Source organism: Ipomoea nil, unplaced genomic scaffold (assembly GCF_001879475.1).
Source record: "Ipomoea nil cultivar Tokyo-kokei standard unplaced genomic scaffold, Asagao_1.1 scaffold1509, whole genome shotgun sequence".
Classification (NCBI taxonomy): Eukaryota; Viridiplantae; Streptophyta; class Magnoliopsida; order Solanales; family Convolvulaceae; genus Ipomoea; species Ipomoea nil.
The window spans coordinates 3,479,213-3,502,547 of NW_017617937.1; the positions used below are offsets into that span (position 1 = coordinate 3,479,213).

At 37.6% G+C, this 23,335-nt stretch overlaps 6 protein-coding genes across 6 annotated transcripts; all 6 read right to left on the minus strand.

Moving 5' to 3' along the window:
* Positions 1 to 1,077: 1,077 nt before the first annotated feature.
* On the minus strand, positions 1,078 to 2,364 carry LOC109189211 (acetylajmalan esterase-like). The gene has a single exon (XM_019340016.1). The coding sequence runs from the start codon at positions 2,321 to 2,323 to the stop codon at positions 1,226 to 1,228; it is 1,098 nt and encodes a 365-aa protein (XP_019195561.1). The 5' UTR covers positions 2,324 to 2,364; the 3' UTR covers positions 1,078 to 1,225.
* Positions 2,365 to 3,562: 1,198 nt separating this feature from the next.
* Positions 3,563 to 4,648, minus strand: LOC109188852 (acetylajmalan esterase-like). The gene has a single exon (XM_019339486.1). The coding sequence runs from the start codon at positions 4,646 to 4,648 to the stop codon at positions 3,563 to 3,565; it is 1,086 nt and encodes a 361-aa protein (XP_019195031.1).
* Positions 4,649 to 10,412: 5,764 nt separating this feature from the next.
* On the minus strand, positions 10,413 to 11,510 carry LOC109188853 (acetylajmalan esterase-like). Its single transcript, XM_019339487.1, has one exon. The coding sequence runs from the start codon at positions 11,508 to 11,510 to the stop codon at positions 10,413 to 10,415; it is 1,098 nt and encodes a 365-aa protein (XP_019195032.1).
* Positions 11,511 to 14,142: 2,632 nt separating this feature from the next.
* On the minus strand, positions 14,143 to 15,246 carry LOC109188854 (acetylajmalan esterase-like). Its single transcript, XM_019339488.1, has one exon. It carries the CDS (start codon positions 15,244 to 15,246, stop codon positions 14,143 to 14,145), a length of 1,104 nt encoding a protein of 367 aa, XP_019195033.1.
* Positions 15,247 to 17,126: 1,880 nt separating this feature from the next.
* LOC109189210 (acetylajmalan esterase-like) lies at positions 17,127 to 18,588 on the minus strand. The gene has a single exon (XM_019340015.1). The coding sequence runs from the start codon at positions 18,578 to 18,580 to the stop codon at positions 17,468 to 17,470; it is 1,113 nt and encodes a 370-aa protein (XP_019195560.1). The 5' UTR covers positions 18,581 to 18,588; the 3' UTR covers positions 17,127 to 17,467.
* Positions 18,589 to 21,520: 2,932 nt separating this feature from the next.
* Positions 21,521 to 22,612, minus strand: LOC109188855 (acetylajmalan esterase-like). Its single transcript, XM_019339489.1, has one exon. It carries the CDS (start codon positions 22,610 to 22,612, stop codon positions 21,521 to 21,523), a length of 1,092 nt encoding a protein of 363 aa, XP_019195034.1.
* Positions 22,613 to 23,335: the final 723 nt, after the last annotated feature.

Below are 23,335 nucleotides of genomic sequence, written 5' to 3' on the forward strand. Positions count from 1 at the left end.
TATCATTGTGTTCACCATACGCATGGTGAACACGTTTCCACAGCATAATTTGCGTGCTTTTCCTCTTTGGGCTCTCCATCGTTTTAAATCTATTGCACAGAACCCTAACTTATAAGGAATCAACAATTTTTATACGGGCATGTGAGAGCAGTTACTTCAATCATATTCAATCATTGTAAATCGAAGTTCACGGGATATGAAAACTGGCATGATATGGGAAATCAATTGAACTAATGAAAATTTGATGATTATATTGTTTTTTTTTTTTTTTTTTTTTTTTTTTTTTTTTATAAAGAAGGGAGATACCCTACATATATACACTACTTGCCTCAACCAAGGTTTGAACTCATCACCTCTCACCTAGAGGAGCAACTCGATACCAGTGAACTACAAGCACTTGATTTGATGATTATATTGTTAACTATTTATATCTCATATCAAAATATATTTTAGTTAAAATATTTGGTTTTAATTTTTAAGATCTAATTCTTAGAGACGATTAATAATTTGATGGTTAAAAATTAATTATTTTTGATGATTTTATTGATATATCACATATCAAAATATTTGGTTTACATTTTTGAGATCTAATTCTTAGAGAGGATTAATAATTTGATGGTTAAAAATGACATTATTTTCAAATAGTCATAATCAAATTTAATTGACTTTAAACTTATATCCAAAAATAACCATCTTGATTGGCGTGAGTGACATTGCACTCTTATCTATTAAGAGAGGACTAAAATTCAAACCCCATATCGTATGAAAAAATCATTCTTACCAGCACTTCTATCGGTGCAAATGAGGTCGAAAGATCTCTTACTTTGAATATGTGGCAGTTAAAGCAAGCTCAAAATACCTCGTGGCCTGACAAAAAAAAAAAAAAAAAAGACTTATATCAAGAAGTAGAAAAATTAAGACTGAAATTCCGTAAACCTCCGGTAATTGAGGCCGAAGACCTAACTTTTTCAGTGGTCAAGTACACGTTTCTTTAACTAGTGTAAATTATTATTATGTGCACAATAGTGAAACCTGGACAGCAACTTAACAAATATAATGTTCACCACCAAACATATGAGAATAAAAAATCTAGTGAAAATGGAAATCATTTTGACTAGCTCCATTAACATTACCCATACAATATAATTCAATTCGTGTGGTTTCTACTGCACAGAACCCTCCACTTCTACTGTCAACTTTCTCCATCCACTAAGATAAGATCAGATTAGATGAGCTTGGTAAACGCCTGTTGAATGAGAATCTGAGCAATACGATGATAAGATGCATCGGTGAGATGAACGCCGTCCCAATGCACGGCGCTGCCAGGGCGGGAGCACGTCTCTGTGCCATTGGTTCCGCAAGGTTTTGAGTAGTCAAAGTTATACTTCCCGCCGCCTCCGCAGCAGGCTTTGAGCAGCCATCCTTTGTCGAATCTGTACGCCGATGACTTCTGGAGAATTTTCAGGAAAGCGCCTTCGTAGTCGCCGTAAACGATCACAACGCCCTGGCCGGAGAGTTGTCGATTGAGAGAAGACAGAGCGCGTCTTAAGTAGCGGTTGTGGTAGGAACTGAAGGCGTTGAAGGCTTTCAGGCATCCTAAGCTGTCGTAAGCGGCCGGGTCGGAGGCGTTGGAAGCGGCCAGTTGAGACGGCATGCATCCGAACGGGAAGGGCCCCGGAACCAGGATCCGCTTTGCTCCGAGATGGACGATCCGTTTAATTCCGTCAATTATTGCGGCAACGACGTGAGGGACGAGAACCCTAACCTCTTCAATGGACCTTCCTTGGCGTAAGAAGGGGAAGTAGTCGTTCCCGCCAAATTCTCCGAAAATGAAAAGCGAATCCTCGAGGCCTTTCGATCGCGAGGCGCGTGTTGGGGAAGCAGAGTTGAGGTGCGTCTCGAACCACTCCAATTGTTTGCTGATCGGGGGTTTGGAATTCGAAATGCTAATGTTCCTCTTCGCGAAAAAGTCTCCGTCGAGCGCCGTTGCTCCGGCGACGGCGAAATTAACGCCGTGAGCGAACGAACCGTTGGCGTTCAGGTAAGCGTCAAGGAACGGGAGCTTGAGAGCGGCGGCGATGAAGTCCACGATCAATCGCCCGTCGGAGTACCGGCCCGTGGCTTTACCAAAATAGGTTTCACCGTAAGGGAGATTATTAGCGGGGTAAAACATACGCCCCCCGGGGAGGCGGAGCAAGTTTCCGGTGTCGGAGAGGGAATCGCCGAATTGGTAGATGCGTTTGAAGGAAGGAAGGGGCGGGGAGTTGGCAGCAAAGGCTAAAGGGAAGAGAAAGAAAGCAGTGAGAAAGAAGGAAGAAGCCATTACAGGTTGCAGAATCTCTCCCACGCCTGCACAGAAAAAAAAGGTATATTTTTTCCTGCAATTAGCTCCCTATTTATAGGACAACATCCCCAGTTTCCAGTCTATAAAGACAAAGTTGAATTCCAGTATTCCGCGTATCGTTTGTGGTGGTGGGCCTGGTGGCCAGAGGGTTGTAGTTGTAATTTCACTACTCCATTGTTTCCATGGCTGTTCACTTGAAGTCTATTGGTGGGGATTAAGGTTTTTTCATATATAAATATATGGCCCATATGTACTAAACTTTGATTTACTTTCATAATTTCACACTAAATTGCCAAATTGTTATACCGTGCACCAGGCGCACATAGCAATGTACGCCTCACGCCTCCTAAAACGACGTCGTTTTGGTACATTGTTAAAAAAAAAATTCTTTGTTTTGAATACACATAAACTCATAACAAAGTATACAAAAACTCATAAATGAATACACATAATCTAACATGATATATAATACACAGAAACTCATAACTGAATACACAGGAACTCTTAACTAAATGCACAGGAACTCTTAACTAAATGCGCATAAACTCTTAACTAAATACACAGAAACTTTTAACTAAATATACATAATGAGGTTTTGACCTTTGGACAGACGAAGTGACGTCAGCAATTGAAACGCGCGCATTTTGTACCTAGGCACACATAACGTGCACGATATAAATTGCCCTAAATTGCCACCTTTTTGGGCTGTCACTCACTAATATCCAAATATGATACAGTTAAAAGTGAAATAAACATGTACTATCATTTTCAGCAATCAAATCATAAGCTACTTGGCAATTTTTGAGTACGTATTGAAAATAACTTAATTGTAAAGATCAATTGTGAAACATTTTTCATAATCAAAGCCTAATAGATTTTAAACTCCAACCACTAGAAAGTGAAGAAAATAGTAAAATTATTTCTGTTTCTTTAAAATTAGTCTAGCTTAAACTGAAAAATTTAATGTATCAAAAAAAATATTATTTTTGGCCCCACTGGTCGTTAAGCCTAACGGTTGACAGCTTAGACAACACCTTCAGTCGACAAGTAAACGTCGCTTTAGCTAGTGTAAAAACAATGGTGTAAACTGAATGACTTTTATTAATTATGTGGACGGTTCTGAATGAAACTTTGATCGCAACTTCCAAAAGTGATTTTCAAATTACAATCATTTTAATTTATTTAAAAAATGAATCACTATATTCATCTCTCCAACGCTTAGATTAGCTGACTGATCGATTGATCAATGACGATCTGAGAAATACGATGATAAGATGCATCGGTGAGATGAACGCCGTCCCAATGCATGGCGTGGGCTGGGCTGGGGCATACGTCAGTGCCATTGGTCCCGCAAGGTTTCGTCTGGTCGAAATGATAATTCCCGCCCGCCCCGCAGCAGGCTTTGTGCAACCACTCCTTATCGAATCCATATGAAGAGGGTTTCTCCAGAATTTCCAGGAAAGCGCCTTCGTAGTCGCCGTAAACGATCACAACGCCGTCGCCGGAGACTTCTCGATTGAGAGAAGACAGAGCGCGTCTTAGAAAGCCGTTGTGGTAGGAACTGAAGTCGTTGAACGCTTTCACGCATCCTAAGGCGTTGTAAGCGGACGCGTCGGAGGCGTTGTTGGAAGCTGCGAGTTGAGACGGCAGGCATCCGAACGGGAACGGGCCGGGAACCAGGATCCGCTTTGCTCCGAGCTGGACGATCCGTTTAATTCCGTGAATTATCGCGGCGACGACGTAAGGTACGTTAGCCCTAACCTGCTCAAGGCTCCATCCCTGGCGAAAGAAGGGGAAGTAGTCGTTCCCGCCAAATTCCCCGAATATGAAAAGCGAATCCTCGAAGCTCTTCGAAGTAGAGGAGGAGTTGATGTGCGTCTCGAACCACTCCAATTGTTTGCTGATCGGTGGTTTGAAATTGGAGGTGCTAATGTTCCTCTCTGTAAAAAAATCCTCGTCGACCGCCGTTGCTCCGGCGACGGCAAAATTAACGCCGTGAGCGAACGAACCGTTGGCGTTCAGGTAAGCGTCAACGAACGGGAGATCGAGAGCGGCAGCGATGAAATCGACGATCAGGCGACCGTCGGAGAACCGGCCTGTGCCTTTACCGAAGTAGGTTTCCCCGTAAGGAAGGCGATCGGCGGGGTAAAACATACGTCCCCCGGGAAGGCGGAGTAAGTTTCCGGTGTCGGAAAGGGAATCGCCAAACTGGTAGATCCTTTTGAAGGAGGGAAGGGGCGGGGATTTGTCGGCAATGGCTAAAGGAAAGAGAATGAAAACAGTTAGAAGGAAGGAGGGAGCCATTGCAGATTGCTTGAAGAGACCCCTCCACGCCTGCACTTACACAGGTACGTTCTGCAATATATATGTTTTGTGTCTCCAATTACACTCCGTATTTATAGGACAACCATGAAGTTTCTTACCATAGGATGAATTTGGGATAAATATTTATAAAATGACGACATTTTTTATTATTGTATAGACTAAATTGAGTTGATTTAAAATGTTAATGAATTGAATTTCATTAAATTAAATTAATTGACAATAAATACGGAAGTATCATTATTGTCGAATGGCTAAAATTAGTATTAAACTATTAATTCGCTTAAATATTACACCCATTTGAATTTTATATATCTAAATTAAGTTAAAATGTATTTTTTTTTTATTTTTTATTTTTGAATGTAATCTAATCTATTGATTTATGTTTATATATACTTACTAGTATTTTCTATGCGCGATGCGCAAAAATATTTAACCAATATTAATACTTAATGTTAAAATCTTAGATATATTAAAATATTTTTTAAATAAGTGTGTGTGTGTATAATTGTAAAATTTATATTAATATTAATGAAGTAAGAATCATAGAAATGATATATTACTAAATATAATTATGGTAACATTTAATTCAAATCTAAATAAAATCAAACTTATCAATTGGAGAAGGTAAGAAAAAAATATTGTGTATACATGTATATGGTAATAATAATGTGAAAGATAACAGAAGTTATAACGGCAGGATATTTTTGTCCAAAAAATTATGTAGTACAACATATATAGCATAAGATACAAAAAAAGTTAACAGAAAAAACGGACATAAACTGGATTGGAACTTATTATGTTTTTAGATTAGATTGTAAATTTTTCTACACATATTATACTATTATTTTTATCAAACAAAATTACTATTATACCGTTAAACTTTTATTAGTATATATATTAAATGTTACATACTATACTTATATTTAATCATTACTGGTGGATACCCCCAAGTAGGGTATCCAATTAGGATTGTACCTTGACAGTCAAGGTTCACAGTTTGACTATATATTCTTGGAGGACGGGAGGAACCCAACAGTCTAGCCCAGTCAAGGCGTATGCCCGGTAGCCAGACCCGATGGGCTGACCAGTGTAGGCAGCCAGTTGGGGTTTCCAACCGAGTGATGTACTCTGAGGCGATTAAAGGGGCCACGGAGATTTCTTCCAGATTTGGTGTGGAATTTCCTTTTTCAACATTAGGAAAGATGCATAGCAGTTTGAAAGCTTTCTTAAGTTCAAATTTGTTAATTTCTTCTTTCTTACCTTTTCCAAGCACATAAATCCTTTACAAATATTTTCTGGGGCACATTGAACTCAATTCTAGTGCAATACTCTGTCAACTTTCCCTCTTAAATTTTCCCTTCTATTTTACGATTGTGTTGGTTTGTCATCCGGACTACTCTGTGGCTGTAAAACCAACAATTGTCATATCTAACACTTTTATTACTTTACAATTATTAATCATACCATAATTATTACCCAAATTATCAATTATACCTTTTAACATAATTAACATAATACGAAAATTTGAATTTTATAATTTTTAAAAGTAAATTGTATACTATATTTTAAAAAGAATATTCCAATATAACTATAATTTTATCATTAAATACTAATATGAGATATTTATTTTTGCATAGAAAAGGTTAATATATAATAATAAATGCATAAAATTTGACCGGATACATCATTGTATATGTCATATGACATGCGTATTTATTGCAGTATATTTCGTGAATTAAAAATTTGGCAAAACTTAAAATTAAATATAAAATAAAATGATTAATTATTTCTTTAAACGATTTGGTGAAACTCATAAAAAGTAATTTTTTGAAATGTCAGGGAAGAGGATTGCAAAAATTTCTATCCCTCTCCTCGTGGATCGGTTCAAATGAAATTGTTATCATATTTATCACAAAAATCATATTATTTTATGCAAATATGAGTAATTCACTCCTTATAACTCTCATAAAAAGGTATATATTGATTGCGTACAAAATATGTATTCTTAAATTAATTACAATAATTAACGAGGAATACAATTATTCGATTTGATCGATATAGGCATCAATAACTTCCCTTGTTAGCATTTTCAAAAAAAAAAAAAAAAACTTCCCTTGTTAGCAAATTACAAAACAGAGTAAAAATCATCCCTATTTTTATTTATTTATTTATTTTTTTGGGGAGCACCATGAAGTCAATCTAGTCGCAGTATTTACGAAGAGCTATCTTGGCAAGATGATCTGCCGCATTGTTGTACTCCTTAGGAGAGAAGTTGATCTTGAAACTCCAATCCCTTCCCACCCAATTTCTACACAAAGCAATAATTCTTCGTTCTCTCCAAGGGGTTCATTCACCCCGTGATCCAATCCACCACCTACTTCGAGTCGCAGAGCATGTTAACCTTGCGTACACCGGCTTCCTAAGTCCACTTTATGCCAAAAAGGTTTAATCCCCAACTCCAAAGCCCTCACATCCCGCCCGACAGAGATCGCGGTGACTCACTGACACAATAGGCAAGACTAAATAATGCCGGTATAAATAAGGGATCTGTCCACTTTAGACATAATTTCCACACTATCGCCGTCAATATTCGAATCTTGACATCTTCTTTTAAATACTATCTACTAGAACTAAGCCCGTGTTGATTTAATGCGGTGTAGTGACCTTAGGGGCGAGAAACATTACCTTTGATGGTGAGCTTAATTATAGGAGGATAATGATAGATAGGCACCGACCTAATATATCCCAACTAAACTCACATGCATTTAAGAAAAAAAAAAAAAAAAGAGAAAGGAATTGATGTCTTTGCTTTGAAATGTAATTGAATGTTAACATACACCCTCAATCGTTATGCGTTGGACCTGGACACGGGTAACATTACCGCTAGACATTGTTATCTTCTTCTTCTTTTTTTTTTTTTTTTTTTTTTTTTAATTGCAGACCGCTTCGTTATAAGAGTATATGTTCATAATTTTATTACTATATGTTAATAACTGTACATTCATAACTCCATAACTGTACGTTCATAACTCTATAACTGTATATTCATAACTCCATAACTGTACATTCATAACTCCATAATTGTACATTCATAATTTTCGAAGCTCTATGTTCACAATTTTAGAGCTCTATGTTCATAATTTTATCACTATATGTTCATAATTGTAAGTTCATAATGTTAGAGCTCTTTGTTCATAATTCGATCAATAACTGTACATTCATAATTCCATAAATGTAGATTCATAATCTCATAACTGTAGATTCATAACTCCATAACTGTAGATTCATAACTCTATAACTGTAGATTCATAACTCTATAACTGTACATTCATAACTCCATAACTGTACATTCATAATCTTTGAAGCTCTATATTCACAATTTTAAAGCTCCATGGTCATAATTTTATCACTATATATGTTCATAATTGTAAGTTCATAATGTTAGAGCTTTGTGTTCATAATTTCATAATTGTATAACTGTACATTCATAACGGAATAACTGTACATTCATAACGGCATAACTGTACATTCATAATCCAAAAAAAAAAAAAAATAACGCCGTTAATGGCAAAACGCGCGCGATTTTTTTTTTTTTTTAACTAAATGACGCATTTTTTAAAAAAAACAACATCGTTTTGGGCCCGTGTCCACAATTCAGTGTGGACACGGGTCCAGGGCATAATTTGCCATACACCCTCAAGCCAATAGTTATGCTGTGCAACCGAATGTACCATGCGCATGGTGCATACGGTTCAAAACGACGTCGTTTTGATTAAAAACGCGCGTCCCACTTTAAAAAAAAAAAAATCAGGTTCGACTCTCAGCAATAGCATTATTATGGATATATAGTTATGAAATTGTGGATATATAGTTATGAAATTGTGGTTATATAGTTATGAATTTATGGATATTTAGTTCATTCATTGTGGATATTTAGTTCAATCATATATTGTGGATATTTAGTTCATTCATTGTGGATTTTTACTTCATTCATTCATTCATTGTGGATTTTTACTTCATTCATTCATTCATTGTGGATTTTTATTTCATTCATTCACTGTGGATATATAGTTATGAAATTGTGGATATATAGTTATGAAATTGTGGTTATATAGTTATGAATTTATGGATATTTAGTTCATTCATTGTGGATATTTAGTTCAATCATATATTGTGGATATTTAGTTCATTCATTGTGGATTTTTACTTCATTCATTCATTCATTGTGGATTTTTACTTCATTCATTCATTCATTGTGGATTTTTAATTCATTCATTCACTGTGGATATATAGTTATGAAATTCTGGATATATAGTTATGAAATTGTGGTTATATAGTTATGAATTTCTGGATATATAAAAATGCTATTGCCGGGAATCGAACCTGATTTCTCCTTTAAGTGGGACGCGCGTTTTTTTAACTAAAACGGCGCCGTTTTGCAACCGTATGCACCTTGCAAGGTGCATTCGGTTGCACAGCATAATTTGCGCCCTCAAGCCGGCCTAGCTTGAATTTAACTTCATTACTTGGAACCCATCCATTGATAATAAATCATTCAAATCTAATTTTGACTTGACTTGTAATAGGATGCGGTGCCTTAACGGACAACCCATTCTTACGAGTGTGCATAATTCGGTACGGTGAAAAATTGATTAACTAATCAAATCAACAAAATTGATTAATTATTTTTAAATCAAAATATTTCAGTTTAGTTATGATTAATAACTGAATTAATTGATCGGTTAGCAGAATTATGTGTGTGTGTATATATAATTTTTTTTTTTATAATTTATAAATCATGCTATTAGACTAGTTTTTAAAATTATATTACTCCTTTTGTTTTATTTTATGTGTTTGATTCGATTGCATGTAAAGAGATAACTTTTTACATGAAGACATATATATATATATATATATATATATATATATATATATATATATATATATTTGGAGCAAAAATGAGGGAATAACCCGGTGTACCACAACTGCTAAGCTACCATTACCCATGAAGACATTTATAATTTTATATATTGATATTGAATAGGTACTCATCGTAAATAGACAAAAATTGAGTAAATTTTGTATAGTAAATAAATCATTTGAAGTGAATTGATAGTTGGTCAATTATTTGGGAATTATGACCATAGTGTTAGATCATTAATTTAAGTATTAATTCTTAAATTATGTTAGGAGAGTAAAGAAAGTTATAATAATAAAAACAATTTGTCCAACTAAAATGTAATATACAAGAACTTTAAATACAATGTACACATAATATTTTTAAATATTTATTTTAGTAGGGCATAACCCAACTATGTTACACATATAATATCTTTCAATATTTATTTATTTTAATATAGATGATCACAAGTTACAATTTTTTTGGTGACGAGTGAAATCAGAGCCACTACCCGAGGGTGTTTTGTAATCGTAGCTGATAAAGAATCATAATGAGATAATTAAATCAATTTAACTTGCCCATAATTGATCCGCTCAAACCAAGAGAGCTAAGATTTGAATTCGTGACCCTGCGATTACAAATTTTTAACCATCATGACATATATTACATACCCTCACACGTTACAAGTTTGACTCATAAAGGGGTAGCCTATTAACCACTCAAAAATAATATTTATTTTAGTATTCACATATATATTAAAACAAAAAACTAAGAACATATTTTGAATTCACAGGTATAATATTTTTAGATTAATCACTAAATCCATCCAACTAACACTTAGATCTACAGCTTAGTTATCGACTGACGAATGATAATCTGAGACATACGATTATAAGATGCATCGGTGAGATGAGCGCCGTCCCAATGGATGGCGTGAGCAGGGCGGGGGCATACGTCAGTGCCATTGGTTCCGCAAGGTTTCGAGTAGTTAAAATGATACTTCTCCCCGCTCGCTCCGCAGCAGGCTTTATGCAACCACTCCCTATCGAAACCGTACAAAGACGATTTCCGGAGAATTTCAAGGAAAGCGGCTTCGAAGTCGCCGTAAACGATCACAACGCCCTCGCCGGAGAGTTGTCGATTGAGAGAAGACAGAGCGCGTCTTAGAAAGCGGTTGTGGTAGGAACTGAAAGCGTTGAAGGATTTCAGGCATCCCAGGCCGTCGTAATCGGACGGATCGGAGGAGTTGGAAGAGGTCAGTTGAGACGGACTGCATCCGAACGGGAAGAAGCCGGGAACCAGGATCCGCTTTGCTCCGAGCTGGACGATCCGTTTAATTCCGTGAATAATTGCAGCGACGACGTGAGGGACGAGAGTCCTGGCCTCTTCAACGGACCATCCATGGCGGAAGAAGGGGAAGTAGTCGTTCGCGCCGAATTCTCCGAAAATGAAAAGCGAATTCTCGAAGCAGTTCGAGCATCGTTCAGCGAAGGAAGATTTGAGATGCGTCTCGAACCACTCCAATTGCTTGCTGATCGGCGGTTTGAAATTGGAGGTGCTAATGTTCCTCTCTGCGAAAAATCCTACATCGAGCGCCGTCGCACCGGCGACGGCGAAATTAACGCCGTGAGCGAATGAAGCGTTGGCGTCCAGGTAAGCGTCGAGGAACGGGAGCTTGAGGGCGGCGGCGATGAAGTCAACGATGAGGCGACCGTCCGAGAAGCGACCTGTGGCTTTATGGAAGAAGGTTTCCCCGTAAGGTAGGCGGTAGGCGGGGTAATACATAGTTACTCCGGGGAGGCGTAGTAGGTTTCCGGTGTCGGAGATGGAATCGCCAAACTGGTAGAAGCGTTTGAAGGGGGGAAGGGGCGGCGAGTTGGTAGCAAAGGCTAAAGGGAAGAGAATGAAAGCAATTGCAAGGAAGGAAGAATAATAAGCCATTGCAGACTCACTTGCACGATGATATGTTTCGTTTTCTCCCATCACAACTCCATATTTATAGGACAATAATGAAGTTTTTAATTCTCACTATATAAAAATGAACTGTTAAAAAATTGACAAAATATGTTACTATAATAGAATCAATAACTTTCAAAAAAAATATATAATAATAAGCTAAGGTATCAAAAATAAGCAAACACCCCACATAATAAACAAATTCAAATATGATAGTATGACATAAAAATGTCAACCAAATACCACTTAAGTATAAACTTTTTCCCTTTTGGATTCTTAAGCTGCACGCACGCTACCTCGTTCTAAGCACCACAACATAATTTAAGAACGGCCATGTGTACCCTTCTGTATTGGTATATATTGACACTGACTTCTCTAATTGAACAATTATTATACTTGTATCCTTTATTAGCAAACCAGTAATCTCAAGCACATGTTTAATACTCCAAGTCCCAACACAATTTTAATTTGTTAACTCTTCCATTTAAAATGAGTTAATACCCAAAATCGTCCTCGACAATAGTGGTTTTTCTCAATTTCGTCCTAAACGACTTTGGTGACCTAATATCGTCCCAGACTTTTGTGTTTCGCTCAATTTAGTCCTCCATTTGTTATTCCGTCAAATTGGTGTTAAATAAAGGGACAATTCAGTAATGTCAATATTGATCTCTCTTTACTTTCAACTTGTGAAATGCGAAATTCCTCTTTCTTGTACGAATTACACCCAGAATTACTCCCGGACCTGCAAATCAAATTTTATATTCGCAGTTTTAGGAGTAATTCTGGGAGTAATTCGTAAAAAAAAAAAGGATTTCGCAGTTCACATGTCTATGAGAAAAGAGATGCTAATATTAAAATTACTGAATTGTCTATTTATTTAACACCAAATGGACAGAATAACAAATGAGGGACTAAATTGAGTAAAAACACAAAAGTCTGGGACTAAATTGAGCGAAACACAAAAGTCTAGGACGATATTAGGTCACCAAAGTCGTTTAGGACGAAATTGAGAAAAACCACTATAGTCGAGGACGATTTTGGGTATTAACTCCATTTAAAATATTAATATAATGACCTTATTGACCACGGAACGTAATCTACAAGTGCAATTAAGTCACTAAATGAAAAAAAAAAAAAGAACAATTAAAATATTAAACATTCCAAATATATATAATTTCACTTGATATAAAGATGCTTAACACGCATTTCTTCCGATAGATTACCTGCTTACGTGGATGGTGAGTTGATATTTTTTAAATGATTTTTAATAATAATAAAAAAAAAACTGTTGGGATGACCGCCAACCACCCCCTTCCCCCTCCTCGTCTCCCACGACGAAGGAGGGGGAAGGGGGAAGGGGGAGGCCGGTGGCCACCCCGCAATTTTTCTTTCTTCTTCTTCTTTTTTTTTTTTTTTTTTTTTTTTTTTTTTTTTAAGTTATTAAAAGTGTCAATTCCCCATTCACATAAGTTGACAATTGGAAAATATGGATGCTAACCTGCTATAAGCTGAAATTGCATATATTCAGGGTGTTCAGTGGTCCAATTGTACTTTGTTTCGTTCAATGGCCTAATTGCACTTTCAAGTTTACGTTCAGTGGTCAATTTAGACATTATTCCTTAAAACTATAACAAGGCGTTTCGTTGGAGAGGGGAAATTACGTGGGAAAAGAATTGCAATTCAATGGGAGATGAATTACTGGGAATAAAGTGGGAATTTAAATTTCAGTGTTTGGTTTGCAGGAATAGAATTACTGGGAATTTCAATTCCAATGTTTGGTATACATTGAAAAGGGGTAATTTTGACTCATCAGTATTTTTTTTTTTTTTTTTTTGCCTTTGGAATTAGGTGAGAATTAAGTAGGAAGAGAATTAAGAGAATTCAAATTCCCTTCAACCAAACGCCTTGTAAATCTTATTTGTGTTTGAATCTTCAACCCCAAGGCCCGACTCACTAGTGCAGTATGCAAGGCCACTGGTACGAACTAAGGATATGCCCATCCACTTTAAACATAATCTCTACACTGCTGTTGTCAAGGTTCGAACCTTGATCTCTTCTCCCAAATATTGTCTACTAGACCAATAAACTAAACTCGTTTGGATTCAATGTGGTATAGTGACCTTAGGGGCGAGAGACTTTTCCTTTGATGATGAGCTTATAGGAGGATAGATTTAATGATATATAGGCACCGATCTAATATATCCCAACTAAACTCACATGCATTTAAGAAAAAAAAAAAAAAAAAAAAAAACTCACATGCATCCCCCAGTTTGTAGGAATTGATGTCTTTGCTTTGAAATGTAATTGAATATTACTAAATCCATCTTACTAACTGCCAGAGTAAAAGGGCCCAGCACAGAAAGGAAAGGAGAGAAAAAGATAATTTAGAATTTCAAATTTCAAAATGAGAAAAAAGAAAACAAGAGACAATAAGGTTCCATCCTGCAAGAAATATCTTGCCCAGGATCAGAGCTATTATTTCAGAGCTTCGTGGATGCCTTACTGTCTAGGAGAAGGTCTTAATTTATACCTTTGATTGATTAATTGTTACCATCCTTTTGATTTTCTTTCTTCTTTCGTGTATACACGTACTATCCACTTATTACGGTCTTTATCACTAACACTTATAGATCTTCAGCTTAGTTATGGACTTACGAATAATAATCTGAGAAATACGATGATAAGATGCATCGGTGAGATGAATGCCGTCCCAATGCATGGCGTGAGCAGGGCGGGGACATACGTCAGTGCCATTGGTTCCGCACGGTTTGGGGTAGTCATAACGATACTTCTCCCCGCTCGGTCCGCAGCAGGCTTTGTGCAACCACTCCCTATCGAATCCATACAAAGACGATTTCCGGAGAATTTCCAGGAAAGCGCCTTCGTAGTCGCCGTAAACGATCACAACGCCCTCGCCGGAGAGTTGCCGATTGAGAGAAGACAGAGCGCGTCTTAGAAAGCGGTTGTGGTAGGAACTGAAAGCGTTAGGCGATTTCAGGCATCCAAGGCCGTCGTAATCGGACGGATCGGAGGAGTTGGAAGAGGCCAGTTGAGACGGACCGCATCCGGACGGGAAGAAGCCGGGAACGAGGATCCGCTTTGCTCCGAGCTGGACGATCCGTTTAATTCCGTGAATAATTGCAGCGACGACGTGAGGGACGAGAGTCCTAGCCTCTTCAGCTGACCATCCTTGGCGGAAGAAGGGGATGTAGTCGTTCCCTCCAAATTCTCCGAAAATGAAAAGCGAATTCTCGAAGCAGTTCGAGAGCGCAGCGGATTCGAGATGCGTCTCGAACCACTCCAATTGCGTGCTGATCGGCGGTTTGAAATTGGAGATGCTAATGTTCCTCTCTGCAAAAAAACCTACGTCGAGCGCCGTCGCACCGGCGACGGCGAAATTAACGCCGTGAGCGAATGAAGCGTTGCCGTCCAGGTAAGCGTCGAGGAACGGGAGCTTGAGGGCGGCGGCGATGAAGTCGACGATGAGGCGACCGTCAGAGAAGCGACCTGTGGCTTTATGGAAGAAGGTTTCCCCGTAAGGTAGGCGGTAGGCGGGGTAATACATAGTTCCTCCGGGGAGGCGTAGTAGGTTTCCGGTGTCGGAGAGGGAATTGCCAAACTGGTAGATGCGTTTGAAGGGGGGAAGCGGCGGCGAGTTGGTAGCAAAGGCTAAAGGTAAGAGAATGAAAACAGTTGCAAGGAAGGAAGAATAATAAGCCATTGCAGATTAATTGCAGACTGACTTAATTCTCCCATTACAACTCCATATATATATATATATATATATAGGCAATGATGAAGTTTTTGGGATAAGAAGTTTTTAATTCTCACTATATATGGGGTTTGACTTTTTTGTGTAGATTTGACAAGAATGAGACAAAATAGGTAGAAATAAAAAGGTGGTATAACTGTTGAAAAATTGACAAAATATATATACTCCGTATTAAATTCCATTTCCCATGAATTTAATTGCACCCTTTGTGGTGGTAACCAACCAGGATTATATCGGAAAACTTAGTGCGGCGGACTTTTTGTGAGATTATGGGCTTGTGATAAAATTGTACAACACTTCGATGGGGTTACTTTTTTTTTTTTTTTTTGAAAGCTACTGGTTCTATTACATTGTAGTATCTGTTCATATACTTTCTCAACCTACTGAAACACAAAGAACCAATAACGCCTCCACTGAGGCTCGAACCTTCGATGGGGTTACTTATTTGACTTCTCTTTTAATTTTCAGTGAAGTACGCGATGCACGCACGCTCCCTCGTTCGCTCGTTCTAAGCACCACAACATAATTTAAGAACGGCCATGTGTACCCTTCTGTATTTGTATTCACAATATAATATATAATGACTCCTCTAATTGAACAATTATTATACTCGTATAAGCACCACGGCCATGTGTATAGTATCCTTTATTAGAAAATTAAACCAGTAATCTCAAGCACATGTTTTTTTTTTTTTTTTTTTTTTTTTTTTGAATATCACTGAATATATTACAATGTAGTATCTATTCATAGCTATTTTCTCATATGAGGCTCAAACCTACAACCTCTCATATGAGGAAGCAACTTGATGCCATTGGACCACAAAGTCTTTGGCTCTCAAGCACATGTTTAATACTCCCATGTCCCAACACAATTTCACCTGATAGATGCTTAACACCCATTTCCTCCGATAGATTATCTGTTTACGTGGATGGTAAGTTGATATATTTTTTTAATAATTTTTAATAATAATAAAAAAAAACTGCTGGGATGACCGTCGGCCACCCCCTTCCTCCGTTGGAGATGAAGGAGGGGGAAGGGGGAGGCTCGTGGCCACCCTGCACGTTTTTTTAAAAGTTTTTTTTTATTCAAAGTTATTTAAAAAATGTCAATTCCCCATTCATATAAGTTGACAATTGAAAGAAATGGGTGTTAACATGCTATAAGGTGAAATTGCATATATTTAAGGTGTTCAATAGTCCAATTGCACTTTGTTACGTTTAGTGGTCAATTTAAATATTATTCCTTAAAACTATAAATCTTATTTGTGTTTGAAATGGTTTTACTGAAGTAATTAAATAAAATACTATCCCTCCGTGCAATTTTATGTGTCTGATTTGGTTAAGGAGATTACCAAGAAAGAAGGTGGAGGGAGAAGAAGAGTGAAGAGATAAATATTTTTTTAAAAATATATATTTTCTTGTTTTTGTCGGAATCCTACATAAATTTCCTTTTGTTTTGTTTTGTTTTTTTTTTTTTTTTTTTTTTCACGTAGACAGATACAACTTTTTACATGAAGGCATTTAGTCAATAAATACTCGTAAATAGACAAAAATTGAGTAAATTTTGTATAGTAAATAAATTACTTGAAGTAAATTGAGAGTTGGTCAATTTGGGAATTATAACCATAGTGGTAGACCATTTAAGTATTAATTCTTAAATTATGTTAGGAGACTAACGAAGTTATTGTAATAATAAAAACAATTTTGTCGAAGTAAAATGTAATATACAAGAACTTTAAATTAAATACAATGCAAACATATAATATCTTTAAATATTTATTTTAGTACAAATAATCACAAATTACAAGTTTTTTTGGGTGATGAGAGAAATGTAACCACTATCCGATGGTGTCTTGTGACTTTAGCCGGTAAATTATCACAAAGAAATAAACCAACATATCTTACCCATTGTTGACCAGCTCAAACTAAGAGAACTGAAATTTAAACTTGTAACTTTGTAATTACAAGTTTTATCCTTAATCATCTTGGTTGGGTTACCTCACAAGTTACAAGTTGGACTCCGGTGGGGTAGCCCATTCACCACCCAAAAACAATATTTATTTTAGTATTTACATATTAAAACAATAAACTGACAAAGGTTAAGACATAATTTGAATTCACACGTATAATATTTTAGATTAGATTTATAACTAAATCCATCTTACTAACACCTAGATCTTCAGCTTAGTTATGGACTGACGAATGATAATCTGAGAAATACGATGATAAGATGCATCGGTAAGATGAACGCCGTCCCAATGCATGGCGTGAGCAGGGCGAGGGCATACGTCAGTGCCATTGGTTCCGCAAGGTTTGGAGTAGTCATAACGATACTTCTCCCCGCTCGCTCCGCAGCAGGCTTTGTGCAACCACTCCTTATCGAATCCGTATGAAGATGATTTCCGGAGAATTTCCAGGAAAGCGCCTTCGTAGTCGGCGTAAACGATCACAACGCCGTCGCCGGAGACTTCTCGATTGAGTATCGACAGAGCGCGTCTTAGAAAGCGGTTGTGGTAGGAACTGAAAGCGTTGAACGATTTCAGGCATCCGAGGCCGTCGTAATCGGACGGATCGGAGGAGTTTGAAGAGGCGAGTTGAGACGGCAAGCATCCGAACGGGAACGGGCCGGGAACGAGGATCCGCTTTGCTCCGAGCTGGACGATCCGTTTAATTCCGTGAATAATTGCAGCGACGACGTGAGGGACGAGAGTCCTAACCTCTTCAACGGACCATCCTTTGCGGAAGAAGGGGAAGTAGTCGTTCCCGCCAAATTCTCCGAAAATGAAAAGCGAATTCTCGAAGCAGTTCGAGCGTGCAGCGCGTGTCTGGAATGCAGATTTGAGATGCGTTTCGAACCACTCCAATTGCGTGCTGATCGGCGGTTTGGAATTGGAGGTGCTAATGTTCCTCTCTGAGAAAAACCCTACGTCGAGCGCCGTCGCTCCGGCGACGGCGAAATTAACGCCCTGAGCGAATGAGCCATTGGAGTCCAGGTAAGCGTCGAGGAACGGGAGCTTGAGGGCGGTGGCGATGAAGTCGACGATGAGGCGACCGTTAGAGAAGCGACCTGTGGCTTTATGGAAGAAGGTTTCGCCGTAAGGTAGGCGGTAGGCGGGGTAATGCATAGTTGCTCCGGGGAGGCGTAGTAGGTTTCCGGTGTCGGAGATGGAATTGCCAAACTGGTAGATGCGTTTGAAGGGGGGAAGGGGCGGCGAGTTGGTAGCAAAGGCTAAAGGGAAGAGAATGAAAGCAGTTACAAGGAAGGAAGAATAATAAGCCGCCATTGCAGATTGCAGACTGGTATGTTTTGTTTTCTCCCATTACAACTCCATATTTATAGGGCAATGATGAAGTTTTTAATTCTCACTATATATATTTAAACTGTTGAAAAATTGACAAAATATATATTAAATTCCATTTCCCATGAATTTAATTGCACACCCTTTGTGGTGGTAACCAACCAGGGAACCAGGATTGTATCGGAAAATTAAATGAGTGCTGCCGACATTTTGTGAGATTTTGGGCTTGATGTAAAATTGTAGAACACTTCAATGGGGTCACTGTCTCGACTTCCCTTTTGTATCGTGGATCATGGTCCACTTTATTATAAGGTTAAGCTTGATCCAAAACGACGTCAATTCTAGTCAGTGGTATAACTATTGTATACACATAACACTTATGATTATTAAATGATTTGAATATAATAATAGGGTATCAAAAATAAACAAACACACTGACGGTAAATATGTTACCGGTAATAATAATATTAGAATAATGTTTATGTGAAAGAGTGATAATAGTTGTATTGCCGGAGTGTCGTCTTAGTATAGAAAATACAGTGTGTCCTTTGCTAGCTGAGGAGAATCCCCATTTATACTAAAGTCCTAACGGTAACAACATGGGACATAAATGGGGAGCCTAAGCCTTTAATTCATTCTCATGGCTTCAATGGTGACTTCAATGGCAATAAAAGGTGGCACATGTTGGAATTATGTCCGTTGGAGTTTTGCCTGTTGGGGTTCTGACCGTTAGTTTCCATGTGGTGCCGGATCAGATGCCCACTTGTGATCTGGATCGGGTGCCAGCCCTATTATCCGGTCACACACATAATAAACAGATTCAAATATGATAGTATGATATAAAAGCTTCAACCAAACACCAATTAAGTGTTAGTGAGATAGATTCTTTGTTAAATAAAAGTTGGTAGTACAAGGGGAAAGCCATCTTACAATTCGATCTGTATTAACTCATGAAACCATGTTTTTTTAAAAAATAAAGACGCATATGTTCAAAAATTAAAGCAACCTATATGTATTAAAGTATAATTTTTCCCTCTTGGATTCTTAAGCAATATTAACTTCTTTTACACACATTCATCCACGATGCACGCACGCTACCTCGTACTAAGCACCACAATATAAGAACAGCCATGTGTACCCTTTGTGTATTGGTATTGACCGTGACTTCTCTAAAAATTGAACAATTACTTGTACGTATAAGCACCACGGCATAACAACGGCCACGTGTACCCTTTTATTGGTATAGACAGTGACTTCTCCAATTCAACACTTGACTTCCCATCGTTATGTTTTGCAACCGTGTGCTCCACCATTACAAAAAACAACGTTATTTTGACTAAAAACTCACATCTTATTTAAAAAAAAAAAAAAAAAAGAACTCTGTTTCGATTCCTGTCAACAGCATTATGTTGTTCATTTATTATGAATTTTTAGTTCATTTATTCTTAATTTTTGGTTCATTCATTCTGGATATTTAGTTTATTCATTCTGGATATTTAGTTCATTTATTTTGGATATTTATACGGAAATCAAAACTGATTTTTTTTCATTCATGCTGGATATTTAGTTCATTCATTCTCTATTTTTAGTTCATTCATTCTCTATTTTTAGTTCATTCATTATGAATATTTAGTTCATGCATACTAGATATTTAGTTCATTCATTCTGGATATATAGTTTAAATTATGCACAATATAATGCTGTTGCCGGAAATCAAAATTGATTTTTTTTTAAAGTGAAATTGTTTTTTTTTTTTAAAGTGAGACGCGCGTTTTTAATCAAAACAACATCATTTTTGCATCCGTGTGCACCATGATGTAGAACAAAATTTGCCGCAAATCAGACTGGTGGTCGGACTTGGTGCTTGGCCATTAAACCTTGACGATAAATTAATGATGTTTGAAGATTGACTTGGAAATTGGAATCAATAAGATTGGGGGTTACAAAATTAAAGTAATTTCCATTTTGTATTTGATTTCCTTATTTATGGGGCTTTATTTTTATTTCTTTAAGGAAAAATGACACTTTTTTTCCCTGTGTTGTTTACTAATAGCCCTTTTTTCTCTTGTGTTGTTTATGTAACTAATTTATCTCCCTCAATTGTTTTTGAAGTGACTATTTTCTCCCCCCTCCATTAAATAAATGTTAGGGATGTTAAATATGAAGGTAAAAATGGCATTTCACTTGTTGTTATTATTATTATTATTATTATTATTATTATTATTAGTAATGAATTTGGTTTGCAATATAACTATGCATTTTAGGCGTGGAGTACTGCAATATATTAGGGCGTTGGGTGTGACTTATTATTATTATTATTAGCAATGAATTTGGTTTGCAAACTGCAGTATATTAGAGTGTTGGGTGGGGTCGTTCAGTGAAATGTCATTTTTACCCCCATATTTAACAGCCCTAACACTTACTTAACGGAGAGGGGAAAAAATAGTCACTTAAAAAACAATTAAGGGGGATAAAGTGATTACATAAACAACACAGAGAGAAAATGTGCTATTAGTAAACAACATAGGGGAAAAAGTGCCATTTTCCCTTTCTTTAATATAAAAGGTTACTTTTTTCAAATCATGTAGCATGAATTGGGAAATTTATTACCCTAATCATGGTAAAATTGACATATATAAATACCCATGAAAAAGGTATAATGCAGATTTTTTTCAAACTTCCTTTTCTGTAATAAAATACTACTTATTATATTTTGAGTTTAATTATTCTATTTTTACTATATTTTTCTTGTCTTCTGAAAGATTGAATCATCGATCTTAAAGGTTCCCACCCTAATTTGATAAAGCTAGCAGGATGTAAGTGACTCAATGACTCAGCAACAATGGAGCCAAATGCTTAAAACCAACCCTACCAAGGACTTTTATTTAACCAATTAATTATTCACTAATTATATGTCACTAAGACTTATATCAGCTTACTGATCGACTGATGAATGAGAATATGAGAAATTCGATGATAAGATGCATCGGTGAGATGAACGCCGTCCCAATTGACGGCGTGGCCTGGGCGGGGGCATACGGTAGTACCATTGGTTCCGCAACGTTTCGTCGGGTTGATATTATACTTCCCGCCCCCTCCGCAGCAGGCTTTAATCAACCACTCCTTATCGAATCCATATGAAGATGGTTTCCGGAGAATTTCAAGGAAAGCGCCTTCGTAGTCGCCGTAAACGACCACGACGCCGTCGCCGGAGAGTTCTCGATTGAGTGAAAACAGAGCGCGTTTTAGAAAGTCGTTGTGGTAGGAAGTGAAGGCGTTGAGCGCTTTCAGGCATCCAAAGCCGTCGTAATCGGCCGGATCGGAGGAATTGGAAGAGGCGAGTTGAGGCGGCAAGCAGCCGAACGGGAACGGGCCGGGAACCACGATCCGCTTAGCTCCGAGATGGACGATCCGTTTAATTCCGTGAATTATTGCGGCGACGACGTAAGGTACGTTAGCCCTAATTTCTTCGAGGGGAGTTCCTTGGCGAATGAAGTGGAAGTAATCATTCCCGCCAAATTCACCGAAAATGAAAAGCGAATCTTCCAGGCTTTCCGAGCGTGCACCCGTAGAGTTGAGGTGCGTCTCGAACCATTCCAATTGCTTGCTAATCGGCGGTCTGAAATTGGAGGTGTTAATGTTCCTCTTCGCAAAAAAGTCCTCGTCGAGCGCCGTTGCTCCGGAGACGGCGAAATTAACGCCGTGAGCGAATGAACCGTTGGCGTTCAGGTAGGCATCAAGGAACGGGAGCTTGAGAGCGGCGGCGATGAAGTCAACGATGAGACGACCGTCGGATACCCGACCTGTGGGTTTTCCGAAGAAGGTCTGTCCGTAAGGGAGGTGTTCCGGGGGGTAATACCCACTGCCTCCGCGCCCGGGGAGGCGGATTAAGTTTCCGGTGTCGGCGAGGGAATCGCCGAACTGGTAGAGGCGTTTGAAGGAGGGAAAGTGCGGGGAGTTGGCAGCGAAGGCTAAAGGGAAGAGAATGAAAGCAGTGAGAAAGAAGGAAGACGCCATTGCAGATTGCAGACTGCACATAAAAGGGTACTGCACTATGTTTTAATTTGTTTTCTCCAATTACACTCCGTATTTATAGGATAGCTATGAAGTTTTCAGGATTTTTGAACGGTAAAACAGTTGTCAAATCACCAAATTAGTACTATCAGTCCCGATTTGATTGTCACATTTATTTTTGCACACTTTTAAAAGAACTTTAAGGGAAAAGAAAGATTACAATCTCATTTATATATTACGAAAAGATAAGTTATTATTATTATCCTTTCAAAAGAAGAAGTTATTATTATTGTTATTATTATTATTATTATTATTATTTTTATTATTATTATTTAACTTGTTAATGTGACCAATTGTCAATTTATTCTAAAACTGTATAATGTGGCACGCTCCATGCTATCACCTATATAATATAATATGGTACGCTCTGTGCTGTCAATTATATTGTGAGGCAAGTCCTGCGCTACCGTCTAAATTACACGGTAAGCTCCTCGCTACCTCTTAAATTATATGGTAAGCTCCGCGCTACCTATTACAACAACCGTTACAACGAATAAGATAAGTTTGGTGTTGGTCACAATAAATTAAAAGAAGATATAGATTTTCGAAGCTATCTTCAATTTTAATTTTACGTTTAAACAAATACTAAGGGCATGCCTCGACGATCATTTGTCATATGTCAATTACAGGAAATGACCGTCATGAACTCCTAGGTGCTCCCTGTAC

What these genes read in the sequence shown, in the direction of transcription:
- LOC109189211 (XM_019340016.1), bottom strand. Translation starts at nt 2,323, where the DNA reads ATGGCTTCTTCCTTCTTTCTCACTGCTTTCTTTCTCTTCCCTTTAGCC.
- LOC109188852 (XM_019339486.1), bottom strand. Translation starts at nt 4,648, where the DNA reads ATGGCTCCCTCCTTCCTTCTAACTGTTTTCATTCTCTTTCCTTTAGCC.
- LOC109188853 (XM_019339487.1), bottom strand. Translation starts at nt 11,510, where the DNA reads ATGGCTTATTATTCTTCCTTCCTTGCAATTGCTTTCATTCTCTTCCCT.
- LOC109188854 (XM_019339488.1), bottom strand. Translation starts at nt 15,246, where the DNA reads ATGGCTTATTATTCTTCCTTCCTTGCAACTGTTTTCATTCTCTTACCT.
- LOC109189210 (XM_019340015.1), bottom strand. Translation starts at nt 18,580, where the DNA reads ATGGCGGCTTATTATTCTTCCTTCCTTGTAACTGCTTTCATTCTCTTC.
- LOC109188855 (XM_019339489.1), bottom strand. Translation starts at nt 22,612, where the DNA reads ATGGCGTCTTCCTTCTTTCTCACTGCTTTCATTCTCTTCCCTTTAGCC.